Raw genomic sequence first — 27,109 nt, forward strand, 5'->3', positions numbered from 1 at the left:
CATCATGTCTTGTATTAAATAGATCACATTGCTTTAGTGCTGTGGCAATATATTTGCTTCTTATGGGTTTATATATCCTTCTAAGTCTATGCATGGAGATGGAAGGAAGAAAGAAGAAAAACCATGTTTTCTTCAGGATACACCAATTCTAGTGTACATTACTAAAATACTGCTAGCAGTAGCTTCAGCAAAAAAAAGCTCAGAAGTCACTTCTGCAGCATGTGAAAAAACATGGGGCAAGCATTGTTAAAATGCCCAGAAACGTTTGCAGCACTTGTTTGGAAATCACTTCAAGCCTCCTATAGGCGCTACTGACTCAAGAGATGCCAGGTGACACCAAATCACTGAAAGAGCAATTTTCTTCTCATCTCTCCAAATTGCTTGTTCAGCACCACCCCTAAACCTGCCCTTTCCTTGATTGACTGGTGAGCTTTTCACTGTTTTCTTGTCTCTGGCTTGGTAAGAAATAGCCTGTGTCTTTGGCAGGGGGGTTGAAACTTCATGATCTTAAGGTCCTTCCCAACCCTAACTATTCTATGATTCTATGAATAAAGGTTTCCCCAGGGCTTCCACCCCAGGTGAAGAAGCAGGAGAGCAAGCCAGAGGGGATGTGAAAGGGCAGAGCACACATGGTTATACAGACTAAGAAGAACTGTCTGTAAATTTATATGTTGTGGAAAAAATATTAACCATTTCATACAGACGGCCAGGTTGAACAGTGCTTTGAGCAACCTACTCTAGTGGAAGGTGTTCCTGCCTCTGGCAACGTGTTGGAACTGGATGACCTTTAAGGTCCCTTCCAATCCCAAAACATGCCGTGATTCTATGATGCTATGATCCTTTGGTACATATTTGGAAGGTGGTAACTCTGATCTCCATGCCTCGATAGCCCTGTAAAGTGGGAAGAATTATACTTTCCAGAGTGCTTCAAGGTGATGGATCTTTGGAAACTCTTCACAGACATAATTCTGTTAACGTTCTTAAAAGAAACTCTATAGATGGATTTCTACATAGGCAGCTAGAGAGTGACAGGAAAGCTGTCTTCATTGTTTGTTGCAATACACATCATTCACAATATTCCCCAAGAAAAAGGCATGTATGCACAGGGGAGTTACTTCTTAACAGAATAGGAACCTTATGTGCAAGAGGAGCTACAGAACTATGCCAGAGAATGCAAACAGAAATTTAGTGGGAGCACAACTTCCTCGTTTACTTACTAGAGACAGCTTTAAACAGCAACACTTGGAGGTGGGATTTTAGAGTCCCAACTGGTTCAGATCTGGATTCTGGATCTAGGTTTTTTGATACAGCCCTATCCTCAGCTGAAGAAATGAATGCATCTTCTCTGACATAGATGTAGCTTTATCCACTTGCAGCATATGAGATTCTGGGTACCAAATAGTTATCTTTTATTTTTGTGATTTCACTGTCTCCACAGAACTGATTTCACCCATTAGGCTTTTCTAAATTATTCACATCCTATATTAGCAAAGTTAATCCCAAACAGAACATTTTCAAATTGCACTTTTCCTATAGATGATTTAATCTCTATTTCCTTAAAACATTTTAGTGTCACAACCTTACCTGAGTGACTGAAACAAGATTTTCATCAATGTCCAGCAATAAGTTTCCATTCTGCAGCTGTAAAGCATGATTTATGAAATGAAATGAATGATTTATGAAAATGACATGAATTTCTGAGCATGAAAATGATAACCTCCATAATTATTCCTTCAGGATTGAAATGAAAACCCTTTCCATCTTGCAGCGAGCACAGATATAAAATCACGTAGTAAAAACAGTGAGTTTGCTTCTGGGATGCAGAGCAAACATACATGTTATTTGTGCTAAATCTCATCTTCTGGTGTATAAGGCAACTTTACCACTTGTATCATAAATATCTATTTTCCCAGATATTTATCAATTCAGCAATAACCATACCCCCGTGAGCTCTGATTCCTGCTAACATTAATGGAACTTTTCACTGCCTTGGTGAAAGACAGGACTTAACATCCCAAATGGGAAAAAAGCTGTAAAAGCCAGTATGTGCAGAAAACCACAGCTTTCTTTTAACTAAAGAACTATAACACCAGTGTAGACCTAGTGAAGGTGAATATTTTCCTTCTATAGTAATTTTTAAAATCACTTACAGAAATCAATCCAAGTTATATTTAAATCCACAGTTTGCGTGTGTGTAATTACATGTCAGAGTATGCTGCTCACGCATGCATCCATATCTATATCCATCTACATATTTAATACAAATTACCACTTCAGTGCCCTCAAAGTGCTAACTATATTTACTGTACTGTTGGTGATTTTATTTCTTGAGAAACAAACATAACAGCAAGTTATCGAAAATCAAATCTTAGATGACTGAGAAGCTTCATACAAGCTCCCAGCCAGTAATCCCATCTTAAACCAAAGGCATTTAAAAACCTCAGAAACAGACTAGAACGCTTTATTTCCCTCCTTCATCTCATCCCAGACTGGAAGAAAAGAAACTGGCAAAAGGCAAAGCTAAAGGAAGAAAATGCCACCATCCACAAGCAGGAGAGGATTCAGTTCTGGGAGCTGACAGCGTCTTCACTCAGCCCCACATAAGGGAAGCATGAACGAAGGTTTGTTCATTCATTCAAAGAACTCCACAGACCTTGAGAATATTCTTAAAACGAACCCAGAAGGGTTTGCACCTTCAGAAGGGACTAATTTTGGCTGCTAGTTAATCACTTTTTGTTCTGACAGCCCTCCTGTTTAACCTCCCCATACTCCAGCACCCAGGGATGCGGCTCGTGCCGCTCTGTAGCTCCAAAGCCCCCAGCCACACCGATCACTCTGTGAAACCAGCTGAGAAATAACCGTGTCTCAGCACAGAGGAAACATGTGCGCAGTGTTCAACAGACCATTAGAAATTCCCACCTGTGCTACAGCGGGACCCTGCAGAAAACATTTGCCCAACATGTCATGGTGCATCCCCAAGTGCCCAATTATCATGTAGCACTTTGAGCTGCATCTTCCATCAGCTCGTGTTCTGCATCACACACTGGTGAGGAGACACTTCCTCAGGGTGAAATATCCATGTCTGTTAAAGAATGAAACAAGCGGCAACAGCAACTGTGCCAAGGCTGCCACACAGTTATAGAGGGCAGAATTTGGCCCTTTGAGCCTTCCTCCAGTTTCTGCTTTTGATATTAAGCGTTTCACCTTCACAAGTAAAGTCCTCTCCCTCCTTCCCCAGTGCACGAAAGAAAATAACCAGCAGCCTGGAAAGATGATCCAGTCCTTCATCCTTCTCTAGGATTGCTGTTTGTGGGCTTCTCCACAGGGCAATGTAAAAGGAGAAGGACTTGGGGGTGCTGGTCAATGAGAAAATGAACATGAGCCGGCTTCAGTGTGCACTTGCAGCCCAGAAAGCAACCGTATCCTGGGCTGCATCAAAAGGATCGTGACCAGCAGGTCGAAGGAGGTGATCCTGCCCCTTTACTCTGCTCTCATGAAACCTCACCTGGAGCATTGTGTGCAGTTCTGGTGTCCTCAACATAAAAAAGACATGGAACTGTTGGAACAAGTCCAGAGGAGGCCACGAGGATGATCAGGGGACTGGAGCACCTTCCATATGAAGACAGGATGAGAAAGTTGGGGCTGTTCAGCCTGGAGAAGAGAAGGCTGCGTGGAGACCTCATAGCAGCCTTCCAGTATCTGAAGGGGGCTATAGGGATGCTAGGGAGGGACTCTTCATTAGGGACTGTAGTGATAGGACAAGGGGTAATGGGTTCAAACTTAAACAGGGGAAGTTTAGATTGGATATAAGGAGGGAATTCTTTCCTGTTAGGGTGGTGAGGCACTGGAATGGGTTGCCCAGGGAAGTTGTGAATGCTCCATCCCTGGCAGTGTTCAAGGCCAGGTTGGACGAGACCTTGGGTGAGACGGTTTAGTGTGAGGTGTCCCTGCCCATGGCAGGGGGGCTGGAACTTGATGATCTTGAGGTCCTTTCCAACCCTAACTATTCTATGATTCTATGATTCTAACTATTCAAAAATGCATCCCCTTGAATATGAAAACACCCCTACAGCTTAGTCAACCAGGAGCACACCAGTCACTTGCGACCCGCCATGCAGACCGAGGCGGAGGGAAGAGTATTAATCCTTGTATCACAGTGACATTAAACCTATAATGAAGGCTCCATCTTTCTATGAAGGCATGTGAGACATGCTGTAAATCTTCTAAACATGAAATATGTAAATCTGGCTTCTTAAAGCAGCAGCAAGCTTTTTAAAGCACTCCAGCCAGTAATGGAATTCTTCATGATACTTCTTATTATTCAGTAAAGAAAAACATACTATGCAAGAGTATGGAGATAAGTAAACCGCAGCCTTCTTAAAGCTGAACCTAGATCAAATCACCTCCACTACAGTATTCAGTCTGATTTCCAGGTACTCTGAAAACCATCTTTTCTAAGCAATGCGAAAGTTCAGCTGTTAAAAAAGAAATCTAAGATGGGCCTCTTGCACTCATAGGAGTGTGAAACACCTTATTTCTTTTACTTCTAAAGACATAAACAGCCAGAATATTCTACTTCTGTTACTCAGTCTTGTTTTACCAACATCTAGGGATATACACTGACTTGTAGAATGAGAAAACCTGCTTAATATTGCTCTACTTCTGCAAACAGGATGATAAAAGTGTGTCTAACAGAATGTGGTTCTGAAATGTCAGAGAATGAAGCAAAGATGATGCTTAAAAAGCATGAAAATGTATTCAGTAAATAAATTGTACTCTGTTACAGAGCTCAGAGAGTAAAAAAGAGTACAAAGGATACTAAATATAGCAAATAACCAGCAACTAGTAATTAACCTTTGAGCTGGGTATTAGCTATTCAGATCTATTACACCAGCAGAGGGATTTAAACTTTGTTTCCTGCATTCAGGGTAAGTGCCGCACCAGTTGGCCCAGTAGACAAACGAGTCATCATCCAACTGTGCTGCCTTTCTGCATTTCAAATTCCCTTTTCCCAACATGTATTTTACACTGGCAGTCTAACGACAAGTCAAATGGTTAGTCAAACTAAACACTTGTTCATGTTTCACTTGAAACGATAAATATTTTGGCTATGTCAAGTATTTGTTTCTGATGGTTTGAATCGTTATTTTAGCTCAGCAAAGCTCCAGTTATTTACACAACCTTATATCACAAGTGTTTATATTACTACGAGCCCCATGAGCTGCAAGCAGCTTGCTAATTAACCACAATTCATTCTAAAAAACAATTAGAACTATAACGAAGGAGCATGTCACAATCATGACTGAAGTGATCATTAGTCAAACCACGTCTAGTAGGTTGAGACATACTGAAAACAACCAACAAGACATATTGTTGTGCTGTGAAACCACTGTTGGATTAATGAAGTAGCATGATAACTCAACAAAGCACTGCTCAATTGCTTCCTAATTAAAGAGAATACACTGAAGAATATGTGTGTGAAAAAAAAACCTGTCAATGCCTTTGCAGTCTTCAGCTTCCTACAGACCCCAAAGGTCCTCAAATGCCATAAACTTTCCCAGTTACAGAGGTAGTGGCAGTGTTACCATCAAACCTGATTTATACAAGTATGGCTGAGCACAGTCTTTTAGTTGTAAGGATGCTGTGAACATTTAGGGTGATACAATGCTGTGAACATTTAGGGTGATTCCCAAAGGGTACAGGTCACATTAACAGCATGGGCTGCCATAAAGCTACACTAATTGATCTTTATCCAAGATACATGCATTTGGGCATCTATACAGGGTTCAGATCCAGTGCTCAGAATCCTGTGGGATATAGGAACCCCCCTGTTTAAAGTTTCTCTTACCAGTTTCATAGGCAACTCATACTTGTCAGAAGCACTCTTGTTCAAGCAATTCCCTGTATTTTTACTGGAGGTAACAAAACCAAGTCCTGACTTTGGTAAGATGTACCCAACTACAGGGTAGCCTCGAGCTTCATCGCATTCACCAACTGACCAGTTCCCTTTGCATGTTCACTGGGAAGCACTGTATGTGCTGGTTAAAAATGCTCTTAGTCAAGGCTGCACAGCTAAAGAGGTAGGATGGTTAAGGATAATTGACATAATGGAGTATTGAGGAGTGTTTGAGTGAATTGCTTCACTGGTGCTCGATAGCTTCCTTTAAATTAAGGATCTCTTCATATGATCAAAACATACATTCACTTATTTGTTTATTTTCTCTTCACTTGAAGGGAATTTAATTCTGAATTCCCTGTGCACTTTGGGTATTTACTCTTATAGGAAACAGTATTTAAAACGTTTCAATTGGCACTTTTCTCTGACAGCCTCTAATAAATCAAGAGTCCAAAAGAGTAACTCTAGCTTAGAGCCAGATCCATGCTGCTTCCAGGCAACATGACACTCAAGATAATTAAACTTCCCAGAGCACAGAGGATGCTGGCGCAAAGGTCCCAGCTGAAAGGTCACCTCATCTGTATCTTCTCCGGACCCCATGTGGTGGGTTCAGAGAGCATGGTATACACCATGGTATACACCAGTCACATCACATACGTTCAAAAGAAATCAAGTCCAGAAATATCACTGTGTTATTGAACTGAACACTAAGGCTTTCAAAATGTTGACACAAGCTGCAAAAGCTGCTGTCATTTACATTTGTGATGTTTTAATAGGCCCTAACTTCTGCCTTTCAGACACATCAGCCTGTCTCTAGATTTAGGTACCTTCACAAAAAAAAGGTGTCCCAGCCCATGGCAGGGGGTTGGAACTGGATGAGCTTTAAGGTTCCTTCCAACCCAAACCATTTAATGACTATGATTTTAAAACACTTGCAAGCACAGTTATACAGGTCCATCTAATGCCTTTCAAATTGGCAGGTGTCTGGAGCTATAACCAAGCTTGGGAAACAAGTTATTTCTACCTTCATTACTGAATGCTGCCTCAACATGCTATTTTCCAAGCCTTGAAATTTCCTGAATATCAGCAAGCAAAAATGCCAAGTTCTGTACTTAGTAACGTGGGATAACACTGAATTAATCAGGAAAAAATCACAACAGGTTCTCCTCAAACTGATGCAAAATGCATACAGCATTTCCCCCAGAACTGTATTCCCTTTAGTTGTACAACTGATGCTATTTAATGCACACAGCAATACAGACTAGCTAAACCTACAAACTTTGCTACTTAGGAAGCAGATTGTGTGGAAATAAATGTTTTAGCAAATCAGTATGAGCTGCAGGGCTCTGAGCAAATCAGAACGTAGTGAATCAATAAAAGGTGCAGCTGTGAACTTAATATATCAGCAATGATCAGATAAAATCTGCATCAATCATATTGCATAAAGGACAAAAATTCACTGTGTGTACAAGAACTTTATGCCACAATCAATGAACCTGACCCATGGTTCAGCCACACTCTCTTTTCTCTACTTTGGAGAATATCAGAAGGGATAGACTATTACCCTGGAAAATGCATAGGAAACCAGGTAAGGTCAGGAATGCAAATAAACATGAAGTCATAAGACATGCGACCTAACAGGGTGCATGACCATGACTGCGAGGGGCCACTGAAATGTTTATCACTTAATTTATATTGCCCATTGTCCTGGGTTCAGCAGTAGCAGTCATTTTTCTCCTTCTTATTAGCTGGTGCAGTGCTGTGGTTTTGACTTTTGGCCTGGGAACAGCGCTGATAACACCGATGTTTTTAGTTACTGCTTAGTAATCTTTAGTCGCACCAAGGACTTTGTGAGTCTTATGCTCTGCCAGGGAGGACGGGAAGCTGGGAGGAAGCAGAGACAGGACACCTGACCCAAGGTGACCAAAGAGGTATTGCGTACCACAGCATGTCATGCCCAGGATGTAACTGAATGTTACCCTGAAGGGCTAGGGCACTGCGGGGTTGGACTAGGTATCGGTCGGTGCTCGGTCGGGCGAGTTATCGGTCAGCGGGTGGTGAGGTGTTGTATTCTCTTCCCTTGTTATTTCCCTTACCATTATTATTATCGGTGGTAGCAGTAGTGATTTGTGTTATACCTTAGTTACTAAACTGTTCTTATCTCAACCCATGGGAGTTGCATTCTTCCTCATTCTCCTCCTCATCCATCTGGGAGCAGGGGAAGGAAAGAGGAGGGAATGAGAGAGCGACTGCATGATTTATGGCTGACTGGGTTTAAACCATGACACCCGTGTTCTGTATTTAAAGTACAAATCTTAACACCATACTAACACCCATGTCACCCATACCCAACATGATAACCCTGTTACAGGGCAAAACTTGCAGCTTTGGTTTGCTTCCTTGTTTCTTGCTTTTTCTGCAGTACAGAGAGCGAATGATGGAAGACTGATCAAGGGCAATGCTGCTGGATTACAGCCTTCCCCATTATGTCCCGGAATCCTAAAGGATTGCACTAGGAAGTAAAGTAAGTTCAATGCTTTGATAGCATGTGATCGTTCTGCTGGTGTTGCAGGGTTTAGGATCACATTGGGGGAACCATATTACAAATTCATGAACTGAAAGCCTGCTAGCAGCAATAGTCCTATGGGTTAAAAAGAGCTCAATATGTGGCCCACATATGTGGCCCAAATCAAGATGACATATAGGAAAAATTAAATCATGACATTTTATTCCCATCTATGAAACAGTATTCCTACACCAGTAAAACACACTATTTGACATGCTAGATGCAAAACTATGGACGGATTGAAACCAGAAGTATGCAAGCACTTACTTTCAACATTCAGAAATGACAGAGATTAAGATTCAAAGTCTTAAAAAGTCTATAAAAATGGATTAATTCTATCATCTAATCCTCCAGATTGTTGGAAATCAGACTGAATTCAGGTTAACAGCTCCTTGAGTATTCTTGCTCTACCTTGCATTGAAAGAACAGCTTTTGAAGTTGAAATACCCTGAACTTTGAGCTAAGGTGCTAAAACCTATATAAGGCATGTGTATAAAACACATGAAGAAACTTCATCACTTTATATTATAGATGTTATAATCTGGGAAGACTGGAAGGAATAACTGGTTTCTGTTTCCTGTGCCATTAAATTTCTTATTAAGATGCAAACCACAAAATATCCCCAGAAAATATAACTTAAAAGGAGAAATAAAAAGGAAAAAAAATGATGCAAAGTCAAACAAAAAAATACAGATTTAGTTATTACAGTACTTAATGAGAGAGCTAACATCCTACTAAGTATAGCTTTCACAAGTTGATGCTGGTGATCCCTGTGAGACACCCCTGATGGTGGCTAGCTCCTCTCCTTGGAAAGGAGACACAGGGGGTTGAGCAAGGTCGCAGACCTCTAGTGAAAATTCAGGCCTTAAAGTGTTTTTTGCTGTGGATCCACTCCAAGCTCTCAGCTGCATAGCTGTTTATGCCAGTGCTGAGTGAAGGTAAAAGGCTTTTAATCAGTTTTACTTGCATTTTGTATAGGTAAAAACAGAAGCAGAGAGTATAAAACAGTAGATGATGGGGCCCATGGGTCCTGCTAAAAGGAAGGAAAAAGCACCTTGACAAATCTCAGTGACCTTTTATAATGTAGAAGCAATCAAATCAAAATTAATGACAGACCTTGACTGGTAACACACATACCTAACACAAGTCCAAACAAAACAGGTATGTCAGCTACCTGCCTAACATACCAAACCTGCCCAACATACCAAACCTGCCCCACAGCATTAAGGGATCTGCCCCTTCTGCATCACCCTGAACGCAGGACCCTCCAGCAATGCCAACAGCTTCTTTCTAACCCAAATAATGGAAAAAAAACCCCAAACCCACAAATACAAGTATCTTAAGACATGACAGTGCAATAGGAGCAACATCACTGGGTATCACTTAGTAATATCCATGACAATTGCCCAGAGGATAACACAGGGCAGGTTGATGCAGGTCGCAAAGAAGACGGTACCCACACAGCAGATGGAAACAAATAGCTGATGTGTGGAGAGGCTGTTATAATAAGGGCCTCCTGCTACAGCACAAGCCTCACTATTGAAGACATGAACATGACAACATCTCACCTTCAGGGCTCAGATGTTACCTCTGGTATGGTGCTAAACGTTTCCATTATAAGCCAGCAGTGGTATCAGAGTTAATATTGGTATTAAATCAAAAGACAAGCTGAGAAGAGGGACACATGGAGCAGAGGTGTTTTCAGTGGTGCACAAAAAACTCAGAACAGTTAATGCAAGGTCTAGGCTGCAGATACCGATATGTGCATCCACTTCTGTCTATAGAAATAGCAAAGGTCCAGCAAAACATTAAATAAACTCACAACACAAGACATTATCATAACACAATGTACATTCAAATGGCGCAACAAGTAGCTGTGCCTGTTAAAAATGCCCATCCCACACCGCAATGCTAAACCTTGCTCACAAGGTTTACTTGGGTGTAACTAAGTCAGGGCATTTGAGCACAGCTAAATACAGCGGGCAGCTTTCCCAGCACATAGTCAGGCTGGGTCTGTGCACACTCTTTCTTCTCATGTTTGAAAATCTGATCTAGAAAGCCTGACTGTGGAGGCTGAAGCCGATGTCACCAGTTTGGAAGCTGTTTCTGCAAAGCCGTTGATGCAGGGCTGTCCATGCCTTCCAGATAACCCCAGGCACGCTTCCTCTGACATGAGACCTGAACAAATCAGACCCGCAAATGACACCGCAATCCCAGCCAGAATTAAAACTGAGCTTTCCCAAACGCAGCTTCCTAGTTCAGGCAGAAGGATCAGGTAACCCTTATGGCTTCTAGATCCATTAATCCTCAGGTCCAGCCCAGCTTCATCTGCTCCTCCCATGCCTTGCTCTATGGCAGCCAAATTACTCCTGTCCATTCCACCCCAGTTTAATACTTTCCACATAGTTGTAACTAGCCGAATCGCTGCCTGCATTGTAAGGCATCAGTTATGATGCCTTGAATCTTTATAGAGCAGTAAGATGACTTGTTTGAAAGCCGCCATAAAACTGTAAGCAGATAGTTTAGACATTCTGATGAGAAGAGAAGGTTTTATTATGATGTGACTGACAGTCTCCATGAAGGGTATTTACAGTCGGATTCTTATTACTAAAAACACCATGACAGGTAGAACTTGATGTGGATGCATAATGGGGAGACGATGGGAAATTATGACAAAAAGAGCTCATTAAACATTTCACCTTTTTATAACAGTTAATTTCACATACAGAACTACAATTTCTCAGTGGAATCGGTACCACTTAACACAAGCTTTTTGGGTGAGCTTGCTTTCTTTGTCTGACTTGATGTCTACTCTGACTGAATGGAGAACAGAACTGGTTTAAGGAAGGAGCAGAGAGAAAATAGGAATGAGTACATGAAGAGTGAGTTGATACAGAGGAAGGGAGGAAATAGGATACCATGAACAGTGTGGGTCTGGAGCATACCCCGCAGAGGAAATCTACAGAACAGCAGTATTTGCTGGGAAGGGATGCAGCAAAGAGATGAGGAAATACAAGAATTCTAGTGAGTAAGCAATCTTTTCATCCCAATGTCAGAGAAGGGACTTGGCAACCAGCCACCACTCCTAATTGAGTTCAGCAGGTCCCTTCAAATCCTGAGATCCCAGACTCATTCTTTTCCACCTCATTTGCACCATATTTACATTACTTGATTTCAGAGATCATGAGGAGTCACACTACAAAGTACTTTGACATCTTCTGATAAATGGCCCCACATGATGGCACAGTGTTGTGCAAGTACATCAGCTATCTCAATGCATCTACAATGTTGAATACTTCTGCCTCATGGCACTACCAGGAAGAAGCTTCATACCTTCAGCCACAATTGGACCCCATAAGCACAGAAGAAATATTGGGCCCAACAGCACTGGTTTCTTAGGATGCTAGTAGCTCACTGAGACCCAGTATGAATTAATACTTCCCAGTTTCAAAACAACCTCTGAAAAAGGGTTTCAGGCTTTTAGTTTTTTCACTGTGGTAGATCTCACCCACCTAAGCCTGACTATTCAGTAGTTATCAAATCTGCAAGGCATTTACAGATCCTATGTAGCCATGAAGAAGCAATGTCCAGATGTACATTTACAGAGGGACACTTCATGCAGGCAGAAGGAATTTCCTCATGAAGCAGCTATTTCTCTCCATTGGCTACAGAAGTCAAAGGTGGAGGGCACCTAGAGAACTACTTTGGCATCCCTCACTTTTATGTGCAAAGGGTAGAGGTAACTTGCCTGGGAACACACCAGAGGAAAACAACCCCAAGATGGAAAATTGATTTCTGTAAAGGGAATGTGGGCAATTCAGTCTGAACTCAAGCAAAACTTGCTGCATGTTTATGAAGTTTTGTATTTATTGTCAGGAGAGAGAATTCATGGTGCCTGAAACCTATTAGGAGCTACAAAAAGTTTCTTGCTTTACTCATCCATTATGAAAATACTGAAAGCAAGATCTCCTAATAGAGCAAGTGGCCTTACATGTTGAAAGCAGGTAGATGAGCTTGATTATTTGCCCTCAGATTGAATTTTAGGGGTTTATATAATAATGACAGCTATAAATTGGAAAGAAAAAATTATGGCAAGTGTCTCAGTGACAGAGTGTGGAAGGGTGAGCAATAAATCAGATGGGCAGTGGAATATTAAATTGCTAATTTTAAGAGCTATTTCTGCTTTTCCTTTTTTTTTTAATGCATATTAATATAAAAAGGTGAAACAAAATCCCAGCTACCTGCTTCTTCCTCTTCTCTTTGTCTTCATAAATTACAGTAAGTAACTTGTTTGGAGAAAAATCCTTTTAAATTTAACCATGAAATAGCAAAAAAACCTTGAATTAAGTCAAGCAACCAACTTAATGGAGATGACAGATGAAATATATTTGATGATTACAGAGTGGGTTCCATACGCCCTATATCTCACAGTCACGCTCTTTACCAGGACAGCCTAATACCAAAGTGTCTGCAGACATGATTGTAAATGTTCTCTACGCCCAGTCGTACTGCAACGACCTAAATTACAGACTATACCCGGAGTAAATTTGAAACATCCCTGAAGGAATAATAAAAGAGTCACAGGGAATGTACAGCAGCAGAATTGCAACACTGAACTATGAGAGAAATGAGTCAAAAACCTACAGCTATTCCGTGCCCACAAACACCTTCATTAGATATGCAACATGAGTTATTTTACTAGGTTTTCCCAGGCAACACAATGATGCCTCCCTCCTCCTAGTGCCTTATCATGAAATATGTATGGCAAGTTTTGTTTGTTTGTGCAAACCACAGAAGTGTCACAATTCAGCCCCCATTCAGCCCCTCCCCAGCACTTATCTTTCATAGTCAACATCTCTGTGCTCAACCCCACCTGTGCAACTTATCACATCCTCATGTGAAAGGAGGCTCTTCCTCTCTCTTGAATACATTTCCCCCTTGCTCACGGCAGATTGGAATTCCTGACCTTTTCCTTTGTTTTCCTTCATCCTCACATAAATCCTCAGAAATACTAATTTTCTGTGCAACCAAATGCAATCAAATAATTTCTTGAGGTATTTATAGCACAAATTTATATTAAACAGTATAATCCACACTTTGCAAATGCATGCCTTGTTGCTAAGGCATCTGTCACTCCACTTCTACTCTCAGTCACTTGCTACCATTCCTTATAGATGGGAATAAATGCTGCCCTTCTTCAAAACGCTAATACACAGAAAGGGAGTACTGCCATTTGGATACAACAGCATATTAACCTCATTTTTTAACAGTCTACTGTCCATGGAGGGCATAGGACAGAAAGAACTGATAGTCTATATTGACCTTTAGTCCCCTGTGCACTTAGAACACTACAGAAACAATATGTAGCAATAGAGAGAGGAAAACTCCTTGTGCCTATTAAAGCCCACAGTAACCAGGAAAGCGTTGCAATACATAGACAAAAAGCTCTGCCACTCAGGAATTTGTTGATTGAGGTCTTTTTGCACACTTCATCTTGATGGAGTTCTTTTCAGAGTTTTCCAAAGCTGTCTGCCCATATCTCTGCCCTACAGCTGTACACCTCGTACTAAGCTACCATAGAAGCCGGTTTTATTGCAAAAATAATTGGTTTTCTATGGTGTATGTTAGGTTGGATTTTTGTTTAATGTGCTTGGGTTTTCCTTTTCCAAATGGCAGAAAAGTAATGCTAATGAAAATTCCCAGGTTTTGGCTAACATTTGATTCACATCTCCTTATGAAATCTTTACCTATCAGCATACTGTATTCACCAGGAACTCTTTTGAGAAATATAGATATTTTAGTTGAAGAAAAACACTGTAGAGGTCACAGTGTTCTGATATGCCTTTTCCTAATGCTACCTTTCTTGAGCTCCACTCTATTCAGGCTCTGCCTCCCCTGCTGTCCTACTAAACCAAGCCAAAAGGAGCACAATATATAAAGTACAACTCTCACAGAGCACACAGGGAGAAAATGAAGTTCATGCTCATTCAGAGTACAGTGCTGGGTAATAGAGGAGCCCTCCTAATCCAGCCCCCAACAGTTTATGCATTAACGTGCAGAAGGCTTATTGTTGGCTCTTGACCACACATAGCACATTTATAAATGATGACTTCCATAAGAATGAGTTGGAAAAGCCAGAAAGGAGATTTAAGTAATGAATGAGATGGATATAAGTGACATAACAATCCTGGTTACTCTGGATAACACATCACTGATAAAATTCCCATCACGAGGAATGTACCAGATGTTACACACAATAATGACAGTCACAGAAGCTAAGAAACACACCTTTACTGCATATAAATAGAGAAGATACTTACACTTACAGGTTGACTTTTTGGCACATCATAAACACCTTCCTTCTTTTGGCTGGTAGGAACCTGCAACAGAAAATGAAAATGAAGGTCATTACCAAAGCAGGTTTGATGAAAATTGAAATCAGCAACTGTCATATATGTATAGGGTAGCCATTTGATACTAATGAAATCAAGGATGGTTCACTCTTCATGTAAGCAAGTACCACCACTCCAGAAGATACTAAAGAAATAAAACATCTGTCTGAATTTTAAAATCCTAAAGCCCAGTAGTGTTCAGAAATGAGATTTTCATTCTCAGTTAATTTTGGTTGCATCAAGTCCAAGTGCACTTGGATTTCCTTCCTAATGAAATGGCTTTTATTCATTTTACTTGGGGGTTAGATGATGTATGATGAAGTCATGATCAGGTCAGTATGTCATCTTCCTCCCCAGCAGAGATCCAGGGTACAGCTACTGAAGTAAATGAAAGAGATGCTTGGCCTATAGCGTTACATTTTTCCCCTTCCAATTCACTTAATAACCTAAGTCAAATAAAGTCATAACATGTACCCCTGCAGTGCTGGCGCCCTGCAGCTGCTATAAGTGATGTTTGGTTATGATGCTGCGGTTTTACTAAGGAATTACTGGCCTGTAAGAGTCTGACACAGCCAGGGAGTTGAAGTCAACAGCCTCACATGGACAAGGGACAACACACAATTGCAGTGAGCCTTTAGTGGAGTCAGGAGTCATCATTTACACCTTAGGCATTTATGACCTGCTCACGTGAATTGAGTTGCTTTGTAACACTGGGCTTTGCTTGCCTCGGGACTGCTGGTTTATATATTTATTATTTGTGATTGTATTTCTTTTCCTTCCTAGAAGCACTGAACGTCTATTGTAAATGACACAAGCAAAGAGAACATGCTCTAAACTGGTGCAGATGCTCTAAGTAAATCAGTGCCAGTTTTTCACTGAACAAGGGCATTCAGCATAAGCAGGTTACACTTCAGACAGTAATGAAACCTCACAGGTCAACAGGAGAAATAATACTGCAGACACTACAAAATGATTACCTTTTTGTTTTCTAAGACAGTAACTATCTTAGAGTTGTGCTATTAGCGTAGGAAGGGGGAAGATCTAGGGGAAGCTGAAGGAATGTGACTTATTCATTGAGATGTTATAATTTCTTATTTTGTATACTATATAAAAAGCTCTCGCTACTGCTAAAACATTCTCTTGCCCATCTTTAAATGTTAAAATGCTCAAGACAAACTACACATCGCTAACTTGGTGCACATTGCAGAAGTCTAAAGCATAAGCACAGAACCCTCAAGGGAACTGCATGAGCTTTTCAAAGATCTCTTCTATTCCTATCCTGGGAATAGCCTGCTTGACTTGCTTTTCTCAAAGTACTGGTCCTTTCCGCTGAAAACACCTATCCCATTAGATATGTGAAACGGGTAACGGTGGAACAGTTCAATTTCATGGAAATAATAGTCTGTAACGAGGGAAAACTTTAAGTGACAGTGTCAGAGCAGAAACCAAGAACAGTCTGTTTAATAAGTCACTGGAAAGCTTAGTCTTCATAAAAGAGGACAAATATGATAAGATGAACTGTTTATAAACTACCATCAGTTTCTCTTTTCTCTCTAAGTTTTCTCTTCAAGTCATTCTCCCCTTCTCCTTCCAACTTTTCCATGAAGTCATCCCAGTTTGCACACTTCTATCACAGCTTACTGTGGAAATGAGCATTTCCCTGCACTATCAATCCCCTCTTCTTTACTCCAGCTTACACTTTCACTAGAAAAAAAGCTCCTGACTTCTAATATCAAGACAGAGAAAGTTTTCTGACAGACATTTTTCTCTCCCAGCCCGATACCTGTTGTCTTCTTCTTGTCTTTACTGCCATGTAGCATCACGCTTTCTTGCATCGCTACCTACACCAGGGGTCTGCAAGGGCTTTCTCTTGGTTTTTGTTTTCTTTGATTAGAAATATCAGCAAAGAGGTACCAGCACTGCTGCTGCTGACAGCTGTCTCTGTGACAGGCTGTGAACCACTTTGATGTACTTCCATTTTACCAGCAAAACAAGCCCCACAATGCAGAAACCCCCATCTCAGACTGACAACTCCTCATCGAGCTGAACTTGCTTCTCCATAGAGACCAGTGCTGCTACATACACAACACAAAACCACTCAACAAAATCTCATCCCCACCTCCCTGAAACAACTGGCAGGAAAAGAGATGCTATTAAGAAATCTGACACTAGGTAAGAGGATTGTACATGCTCAGTGATCAAGTCCTTGCCTAACACATATTAGAGCAATTTACATAGACAGACAATATTAAAAGAACAGACAGACACAGACAGTCTTTGGGGTAATGTATCAAAGGAAGGTGACAGACAGAGAATGAATGCTTAAAAAGAAAACTGTGACCTCTGCTATGTTAAGAGAAATAGAAATTGTCACTTTTGGCACATTAACTTCCACATCCAGGTGGAATCTTTTCTTTCCTGCTCAGAAGGACTCTTTCCCACCAAGGGAGAAGTGAATTCTTCACATACCAGCTCTTGGTTGAAAACCCAGAGCAGCATCAGAAGAAAGATTTGATGAGGCTGAAGTGAGGATGTAGGTGGTTTCTGAGCAGATGCATACTTACTGCAGTATAGTATGGGGAAGGCTCTGTAATAAATAATAGAAGCAGGTACCAATTTGCTTCAAACTAAGATAAAGCTACTAAGTAAAAAAAGGAAACAGGAAAACAGGACCTTTTCAATTTAATCTTTAATAGTAGCCTGGATGGTTCTGAGATCATCAAGATCTTGTAAGAGAAACTATTTCCTAGTGATCAGAGTGTAAGACCTGCATGGTGGGAACCCAGATTTATAGTAAGTCAAAAGCTCACAAAGTCCATAGGAACCAAGAAGCTTGTGGTCCTGGGCAAGTCTACACTAGTGATAGTACAGCATGTCAATTACATAGATAATGGAAGAAGACACCTTGTTCCTTAAACTCAGCATTTGCAGCATTCCAGGTATTGCCTGTAGTAAATTCAGAGGACAATGCTAGACCTGCATATACTGAGAGTGTGGTATATTAATCACAGGAATTTTCTGTGGGAGGAAACACTTTTTCACATCCAGATACTGTCATGTGAAGCCTTGAGCAATTCTCTGGTGGCTTACAGGCCAGAAACAGCAGTGTCTTGAGATGAGGTGATGGTGACCTCAGTATCTGCTCACTGCCTTTAGTTCTTTAAGCCATTCCACAGGACATAATACCTACTTACTCCCTACCCATCAAAGTTTGACCTAGGATCTCCAAACACCGGCAGCAACGAACCCATTTTGCTTGCTTCCACTGGTACATCTCTAAAATGCCACTGAAAGCTCTGCGCCTTGATGAACAACAATCAGGTTTTTTTCACCTGATCGTAGTTGTCATGGCATTTTTGGGTGACATGGTTTAGTGGGAGGTGTCACTGCCCATGGCAGGGGAGTTGGAACTTGATTTTAAGGTCCTTTCCAACCCTAACAATCCTATGATTCTATGAACTAGAGCAGTAATTATTTAATGGATTGCTTCCCTGACAATAGTCGAACTTTCAACACTATGTGGTAGCAAAATTTCAACCTTAGACATACTCTCACCTTGAGAGCTTTGTGTGCCTTGGTCTAGAGTTGTAGAAAGCTGCATATTCTAGTGTGTGTGGCAGGGGTGCCAGGAAATCAACACAGACAGATTAAATGAATCTCAACTCAATGACTCTGTGATGGGGCTAATAAAATGGTTATTTTCTAATGTTTAGCTTGCATTTCCATTTCCCACTTAGCTTCTTTCTATTTTGGCTTACAGCTACTCTAACCTTTCATTTTTTCCCTTGTTATCTTCCTACCTTTTATCATTACTTAAAAAAATACCTTTCCCTTTGTTTTTGTTCTACCCTTGCTCCTGCCTAGTTTAGAAATGCTTTCTCTATTAGCAGATCAACCTCTAGTACAGCCAGATGAAATGCTTAATCACTGCTTGAACTTCTTCCCCTCCACACTAAATGATTTCCTCGAATCACTATTTTCTTACAGCACACAGAGATTTCTGTCTATTTTCAGATTTGCCTCTAGTATGTGACACAAAATGAATTACATTATATTTTAATAAACCCCGGACTGATCCCGTGAGGATAAATTGAACGACAAAAGATTATTTTAGATTGCTTTTAATGCAATTTTTGTCAGTGTGAAGAATGGAAGCTTGGGCTCTAACATAACATTTGCACTTGGAAAATATTTTCCCCAGCCTGGGGGGTATCCATTGAGAGCTCTTAGGTTTTGTCAGTGATTTCCTTGGTTAGGCAGAAAGAAGAGCAATACCATCAAAATGCCTTTCTAAGAGTTGTTTGGGTGAGCAATCCATGAGACTTCGTGATCTGTAAAGGTGTAAAACGTTGCCAAAATTATCAGGAAAAAAAGAGAATCCATTATTTATCACTTAATCTGGGGCACTCAAAGGTTTAAGACCTTTTAGAAGTGGACGAAACGAATACAATTTGCAGATGCTGCAATGACAAACAGGAGAATCACGCTGAGACTGGGCAGGTTATTCATGTCATGTCACCAGAATGAAATGCCAGACGTTTCTGTGATAGATGAAAACTAATAAAAGTGAACTACAGATGAAATGTACTTCACTAAATGCTTGCAATCATTGCAATGAAAACATCAAAGTTAGTAATTTTATACCTGATAAATGTTTTCTTCCGTTTCAGGCTCACGGATTGGCTCGTGTCCAGCCTCAAACACAATGTACTATGACACCAGCCGCCAGAGAGGAAAAGTCAAAGATGAAACAGAAGGGAAAAAGGCGATTTGGAATTCCACGTCAAAACATAGGCAGGCATTAAAGAAACAAGTTCAAAGCACAGGCTGGCAGCAGGACAACTGGTGTGTTGGAAAGCAGAGTAAGGTTGTTTCATATTTCATAAACCGGCAATAAATAGACCTAAATCTCCCCTAATGATCATTAGAGCAACTTCCTAATTCTTTCTCACTAGGGAGACCGCCTGTGGCCCAATATTCATTTTCCCAAGTCAACGTGAGTTTTGCCTCTTTTACATAATGGCAATTATTTTAGACATCTATTTATTATCTATGAATAAAAAAGCTAAATCCAAATTGGGGACACAGGCTCATATAACAGGCCACATAGCAAAAGGCTGTCACGACAATTTTCACTTTCAGGTTCTTGCTTTATTGTGAAAAGCACAAAGTAAAACTCCTGACATTATAAAAGCTGAATAGTCATTTAGGGCATCCTAATCCTTATCATCTTTCTCGCTGCACCTTAGGCGCCCTTCAATATTCGCTAATGGCTGGATCGGTTTCTTTCAGCATGCCTCCCACTGACATACCTAAGTGGAAGAACACAAAATCTCCAGGAAAAAAACCTGTAAACTATCATCTGTTTTGTTTCAGTACAAAAACATGAGAATGAAATTACAGCTTTTTCTTCTTCACACTCAGTAGGGTATTGGACATGAATATATTGACACATATCTGATAATCATCTTTGCTCCCAGACATTTTGCTTGGATGAAACAAGGCTTAAATTTCAGATCTATTATTAAATCATAGCCTAAGCGCCAACAAGGGAGCATGTTATAACATCAATTCCACTGTTGTTTTTAACCAAATATTCCCCTTTTGAATTAAGTTCTGGCCCCACAGAAGACAAAATGTCAATTTATTACTCTCAGAACAAGATGTCACCTTCCTTATTCTCAAAGTAACTCCCTTTTCAGTTAGGGTTTGTATTCAATAATGATGACAAATCTCATTTGGGAATTTAAAATCAGGACTTGCAAGCCACATTTTAGGAATATTCTATCCTGCACAGATACACTGTGCCATTACTTACAGCTTATCTTTAAATATACTACTTTCTGTCAAAATCTCACAAGTTTCTCAGAAGACCTATCTCAGTAAGCTTCAGAACATCTTGTTAAAGGTTTTGGCCGTGTTTGAAGATAATGTCTATCTAATCATTTCTGAAACTCCAAGGCCGTACAGCTTCAGAAATTACCTGGTATACAGGATCTTCTACATCTTCTTCCAATATTGTCTACAGCAAAGTAAGAGGACAGGCAGTAAAAGCAAAGAACATAAACAACAGAGATAAAAGAACTGTATTCAGAAACTAAAGGACAGCAGAGATTTAAGCAAAATGGGCAGGTAAGTATATAGTTTTCTTTCTCCAGTATACAGATAAAGTCACATTCTTGTACAAAGCGATTTTATTCCAGTTTCATTCAAGTTTAACAATCCACACCTTATTTGATTTGATTCAAATACACACATTCAGAAGTATATTGAATCATCCCTAAAGTATTAGACACTGTAAAAACCTGACTTACAACACACTTACTTTCATTACGGTTTTCCTTCTGAGTTAGAGGAAACACTAAGCAGGAAATGAATAGATCATTTCCAGTTGCTAAACACGTTCATCATACCCCAAGAGTTAGCTTTCAGCATTGTTTAATCCTACTTCTGAGCTCACGATGGCTGTTAGGTTCTTACTTGTCCATTTGAAGCTAGCACCGTTCAAACCCATTGCTGTTAAGAAATGCTGAGGATGCTCAGTGCCTCTTTGGAGCAACTTTGGGGGGCATTTCACACATCATACTTTTCTTGGCAGTAGTCTAAGCTTATGCGTGTACCTGGTATACCGCTTGTTCACACTGTTTGTCCTTTTGTGCCTTTTTTTCCATTTCTTCTCTTTGTTTCAGTTCATAGATGAGCTGAAACAGGTCTCGCAAGTCCAGAATTACAGGTTCAGCCTATGGAAGCAAAAACAGGAAGGGAAGTTTCTATATGGGAAAATACATGCTTCTTAACCCACCCTGCTGATAGAGCACTTATAGCATCTCCACAGTCAGAGAGTACTTCATACAGAAGTAATTTCTCCCTCAGCAACCAGGCTCAGGTCAATTTCTATCAAACTAACTATATTTAACAATTAATGATAATATTTCAATATCATTAATATTATTAATGATAATATATTAAATAGATGTATTTATAATTAAATATTAAAAGCATTATGAATACAAAAGGCATATATATGAATATAATGGAATATTTATTAGTGATTTCTCATGCAATGGAAAGAATGTAGACTATATGCAAAATAGCTCTTTGGAATCTATCGCTTTCTGTTTAAACGAGTATAGGAATATAACCAAGCTTAGCTGTATCCAGTCAAGTTTAGTTAGAAAGGAGAACAATAACTAACTATAAATCACCAAAAATCAGAAACAGAGAAACACATTCCCTTTTCCCAAGCTGGTTTCATCAAGTTGGCATTTAACATCTAAGCAGTCACTTGTGATAAGAGTAATCACAATCAGAAACAACCCAAGGTTGGCCTCTTGAACACATTCTTATGAACAGAGCCTTTCTCTTGGGTTACACTGGAGAAAATGACAGTGATCTGATACTTACTGCCTGGGCTGTTTTTATTGCCACAAATCTATGATTTCCCTCCTTTCCACACACATATCCAAACGCTCGATGGTCTGTGATATCCTTTGCGATGTATGAAATTTCATGAACTGCATGGTGGTGCTGTAGTAGCTATTAAAAAAACACAGTAAGAGACATCCATCAAAATATTCCATTAAAAAGCAGTATAATTTCTCTTTCATCAGTGCTTCACCCGGATCCCAATGCACCTATGGAATTAAAACAAGCAAACACCTCCTGGTATCAAAATCAATTAATACCTGAATCCCTTAAACCTATTCTCTTTATAAAATCTAGTCAAACTTGATTTGCTTTAGTAACTTGACTAAAGCCTCAACTGAGGATTTTTTGGTATCTTTTGGTGAGCTATAATTCAATAGAAAATATTACATTTGTTAGTTGCTACCTACACAGCATCCTAGGTAGAGAATCAGTATCTGTAGGTATATATAAGAAGCAGCAGCAGCTACCTGTAGTCAGAACAGGCTGATCTTCAGGGGCTGCAAAGCAAGAGCTATACAACTTGTCTAAGGACCAGCATCAGACTTGTTATATCTCTGTAACCCTCAGCATCAGCCAGCAAGTGGTATTTAATTCAAAGCAAAAACAGAACTCCAAAAATGTACTTTTCCCAGAAAACGAGTGGAAATTGACTGAAATCAATGCTGCGTGCAAAAGTTCACGTTTTATTTAAAAACCTCACTTTGGTTAATTGTCACAATAAAAAGACTCAATTTTGTTTAAAATGTATGAGTAAAGCTCTCTCCAGAGCCAGGACATGAATCTGAGGCTCCTACAAGCACGCCTTGGAGTGCCAGAATCTTTATCACTTTGGCTTAAATAGTATTTTATTACCAAAGTAACACTTAAGTATTTCTACTTAGAATAATGTCCTTGAAAAGTTGATCTAAACCAATCTATTAGCTTCAATTTCTACCTTCTGATATACTGACTTGCTCATATATCATCTAGGGATAATGCTAATTCTGAGAGGAGGCGAAGCCTCACAAAGGATTCTTTTGAGGTCCAGCTTCCTGCTGGGTTTGAGAAAAGCACATTTTGAAAATCAGCGTGGTATCAAGGCAATCTTTAAACAACCTGGTATTTTTAGGGCTTAAAAGAAAACATTTTAATATTCAAACCCACAGAGGATGTGCGTGTGTAGAAGCAAAAAGGCTGAACGCGTGCAGGGCAAGTGACAAGTGATGAGGCTTCTGTAGAACATGGACCGAAATCTAACAGGAGAGGCAGCATGCAAGAGACAAATGACTATGCATAAAACAAAAGACTGGGCATACTTCATTTTCATGTTGCACTAAACGGCTCCTAATGTCCCAAGATCAAGATTGCTTGCTTGAAGGAAAATGGAACTGTTGCCATAGCCTTCAAGCTGAACGTGGTTAAAGCTGAAGGTGCACTTCAGACACTCCTAACATGTTAGGCGCTTAAAATTAATGATGAGATCTTACTTAGATAACACAGGGATATTGATTTATTAGGTTTTTCTGAAAACCAAGTTGCATGCTATCTGTTACAATGAAATGAAATGTTCCCATCTTTCTATTCTGCATATGACAAGGGATGTTATCTCTGGCTCCTATTAAATCAAAGTTCTTTGACATTGCTTTATTGATTGCTAGGCAGCGGTCTGCACTGAAATTAAACTATGATCAGATTCCTTCCTCATGGAATTAGATCTGAAGATCATTCTACCACGGAAAAGTATCACCCACAATGTAAGACAGCAGATGGAGACACTCCAATTTATTTGGGAACCCTCATTAACCATTCGAAAATCATTACATTTTTAATGGCTGTGATACTTTACATACTGTATCAATGGAAGTACAAGTTAAGTAAAGGTGACTGCAACATTATCCTTTCACATCTTTTACTGCATGAAGTGTTTAGCAAGAGCTTACTGACTTGGAACATACACATGAAATGCAATGTTGCATACACACATCTCTACTCCAATGTAGACATAAACACTCTTTCAAACCTGCTTTTTCATAGCCCTCAAGTCATCTAATGTCTGTTTGTACATATGCCAGTATTTATTATTCCACGAGTGCCTAATTCTTTGCAAAGCAGAAATAAGACTCCTGATGCAGTCAGTAGAGGTTCACCGCTGTACAATGCAAGATCAGAATGCATCCTTTCTGTAAATCTTTGTTTTGAGGATGCAGCCTGCCCAGTACCCTGCCCAGCCCTTCACAGCAGTGAGATGTGCACCAGAGTGGGGGACAGTACAAGAAGAAACACCATGTCATCCAGCCACCCAGCACAGACTTACAACTGAGGCCATCTATAAACACACGCTCTTTGCATGTTTTGATTACATTTATGGCTCATTACATACGTTAATCTATCCTGTAAAATGGAACCAATAGAAATGTCATTTTTATCCCTCAGTTGGTAACTGCTCACATGTAGCAACCCCCTTGATACTTGGTATGAACAGTCCTGAAAGGAGATGAAACAAAAGCTACACAAAATTGCTTACAAGAGTGCTGGAGAAGGATTTTTTACAAGGGCCTGTAGGGACAAGAGAAGGGGAATGGCTTTAACCTGACAGAGGGGGGACTGAGATGAGCTCTTAGGCAGAAGCTCTTCCCTGTGAGGGTGCTGAGGCGCTGGCACAGGGTGCCCAGAGAAGCTGTGGCTGCCCCATCCCTGGCAGTGTTCAAGGCCAGGCTGGGCACAGGGGCTTGGAGCAAGCTGCTCTAGTGGAAGGTGTCCCTGCCCATGGCAGGGGTTGGAGCTGGATGAGCTTTAAGGTCCCTTCCAACCCAAACCATTCTAGGATTCCATGATATGATTCTGTGGGTAGCAGAACTGCTGGTCAGGTACATGGGTACTACTCACAAGCTGATCTGCCTCGCTTTCTCCCCGGCCTCTTTCATTTATTTATTCTTTTCTTAGTACGTTCAAGGTTTTACCATGACTTAATCCTGTCTCCAGTGAGCCAGAAACACATAAAGGAATTACTTCATAACTCAGGGATGTTTATGACACCCCCATAAGCCCATGCTGATGGACTGCATCACACACCAGTTGATGTTTTTACTATATCTTTGCTGAGCACTGCTACGAGCAAGTCACCAATTCATAAGTGAGGTATCAAATCATTTTGGAGGGCTGCAGCACATCAGAACAAATTATAGAGAAGATTTAATTGGTACGATGGTTGAATACAGACAATGAAATATTGTACAGATTGGGAACTAATTTAACATTTAAGTTTCAGTTGTTAAAAAAAACCACACTGTACACAGCGTCGAAATTATTTTAAGTCTCCTGTGACTTTATCCACTGTTCCAGGCATAGAATCATAGAATGGTTTGGGCTGGAAAGGACCTTAAGATCATCCAGTTCCACCCTCCCTGCCATGGGCAGGGACACCTCACACTAAACCATCTCACCCAAGGCTCTGTCCAACCTGGTCTTGAACACTGCCAGTGATGGAGCATTCACAACCTCCCTGGGCAACCCATTCACCACCCTAACAGGAAAGAATTTCTTCCTTATCTCCAATCTAAACTTCCCCTGGTTAATCAAGGATTTTAGATGAAAGACAAGGTCTCAGGAAAGGGTAACTAAGACCATCTCTTGACGTAAGCATGATGTAATTATTCTGTTTTATTCATACACCATAAAGCTTTTTTTATGGTGTTAAACTTAAGGACGTCCAAAATACCCACATCCACTCTACAGTCCCTGATGTAGAGTCCCTCCCCAGCAACCCTATAGGGCCCCTTCAGATACTGGAAGGCTGCTATGAGGTCTCCACGCAGCCTTCTCTTCTCCAGGCTGAACAGCCCCAACTTTCTCAGCCTGTCTTCATATGGAAGGTGCTTCAGTTCTCTGATCATCCTCGTGGCCTCCTCTGGACTTGTTCCAACAGTTCCATGTCCTTTTTATGTTGAGGACACCAGAACTGCACACAATACTCCAGGTGAGGTCTCACGAGAGCAGAGGGACAGGAAAAGAGAACAAGCTTAGCAAGCCAGAAATACACTGAGCATTATTTACTAGGATGCATTAAGTGAAAACAATAAATTGTAAAACACATGAGTGGTTCTGAGATTAATTTGCCTCCTTACTGCAAGAACTGCTGGAGTGGTGCAGATGTGCAGCCAGCTCCTCTACTGCACCTAGGAGGCAGCTGCGTACCTCAATGGTGCTTCAAGGCATTCATGCTACAGCACTTTGGGAACTCCTCTTCATGGCCATCTCCTTACAATTCCTGTTTGTTTTAGCTGACATCTGCAGGGATCATGGGGACAACAACTGGTCATAAGCATTTTTCTAATTGCTTATGTTTGTGCTGCAGTGCTTCTCCGCTGTTTCGCTAAATGCACTTTGTAGAGGTGGTCTGAAGCTGCTCATCTCCATCATAAACTCCAAAACCCAAATAGACACTTGAGGGGCAGACATGAAACACCTCAGTTCTCTCCATCTGCAGATTCAGATCCCAGACCTGTCAAGTTTTATGGCAAGGATAAGAAGCAGTCCCCTCTATGAAGACACTAAAAAAAAAACCCCACCCAAAACCCCACTTGGCTGGCACAGATTTTTTCCTGGTACCCATTGATGGCTCATGGATACCTGTTAAAAGCAACTGTGAACCATTCAACTTCCTTTCCCCCTAGAGACAAGTGTGTTTCAATGGCACTGTGTACAGACAATCTGGGGAAAAACTCAACCATTTCAAATGTTAGTGAAATGGAAAATGAATCAGTAAATTGTATCTGCACCACAAACATCCCGTGTTGTTTTCTAGAACTTAGCATTTGGGTGGCAAGGCATCAGCCTCCTGAGATGCGT

At 40.6% G+C, this 27,109-nt stretch overlaps 1 protein-coding gene across 17 annotated transcripts in view; it reads right to left on the reverse strand.

Annotated features, from left to right (window-relative positions):
• Positions 1-27,109, reverse strand: part of DAB1 (DAB adaptor protein 1) — a 478,677-nt gene that overhangs the window by 19,766 nt on the left and 431,802 nt on the right. For 12 of the 17 annotated variants that reach the window (XM_061353380.1, XM_061353373.1, XM_061353368.1 and 9 more), the window contains 6 exons: positions 22,259-22,390; positions 21,475-21,594; positions 20,838-20,876; positions 19,499-19,564; positions 14,783-14,842; positions 1,585-1,641 (listed from right to left, as the gene is read on the reverse strand). In XM_061353380.1, the coding sequence (XP_061209364.1) occupies positions 1,585-1,641; positions 14,783-14,842; positions 19,499-19,564; positions 20,838-20,876; positions 21,475-21,594; positions 22,259-22,390 (474 nt within the window). The remainder of the gene's footprint in view (positions 1-1,584; positions 1,642-14,782; positions 14,843-19,498; positions 19,565-20,837; positions 20,877-21,474; positions 21,595-22,258; positions 22,391-27,109) is intronic. The other 5 variants (XM_061353374.1, XM_061353375.1, XM_061353376.1 and 2 more) reach the window with 4 other exon arrangements.

The sequence above is a fragment of the Neopsephotus bourkii genome, unplaced genomic scaffold (genome assembly GCF_033783945.1).
Source record: "Neopsephotus bourkii isolate Nb327-2 ecotype Australia unplaced genomic scaffold, CSIRO-AGI_Nbou_v1 NB_673, whole genome shotgun sequence".
NCBI lineage: Eukaryota > Metazoa > Chordata > Aves > Psittaciformes > Psittacidae > Neopsephotus > Neopsephotus bourkii.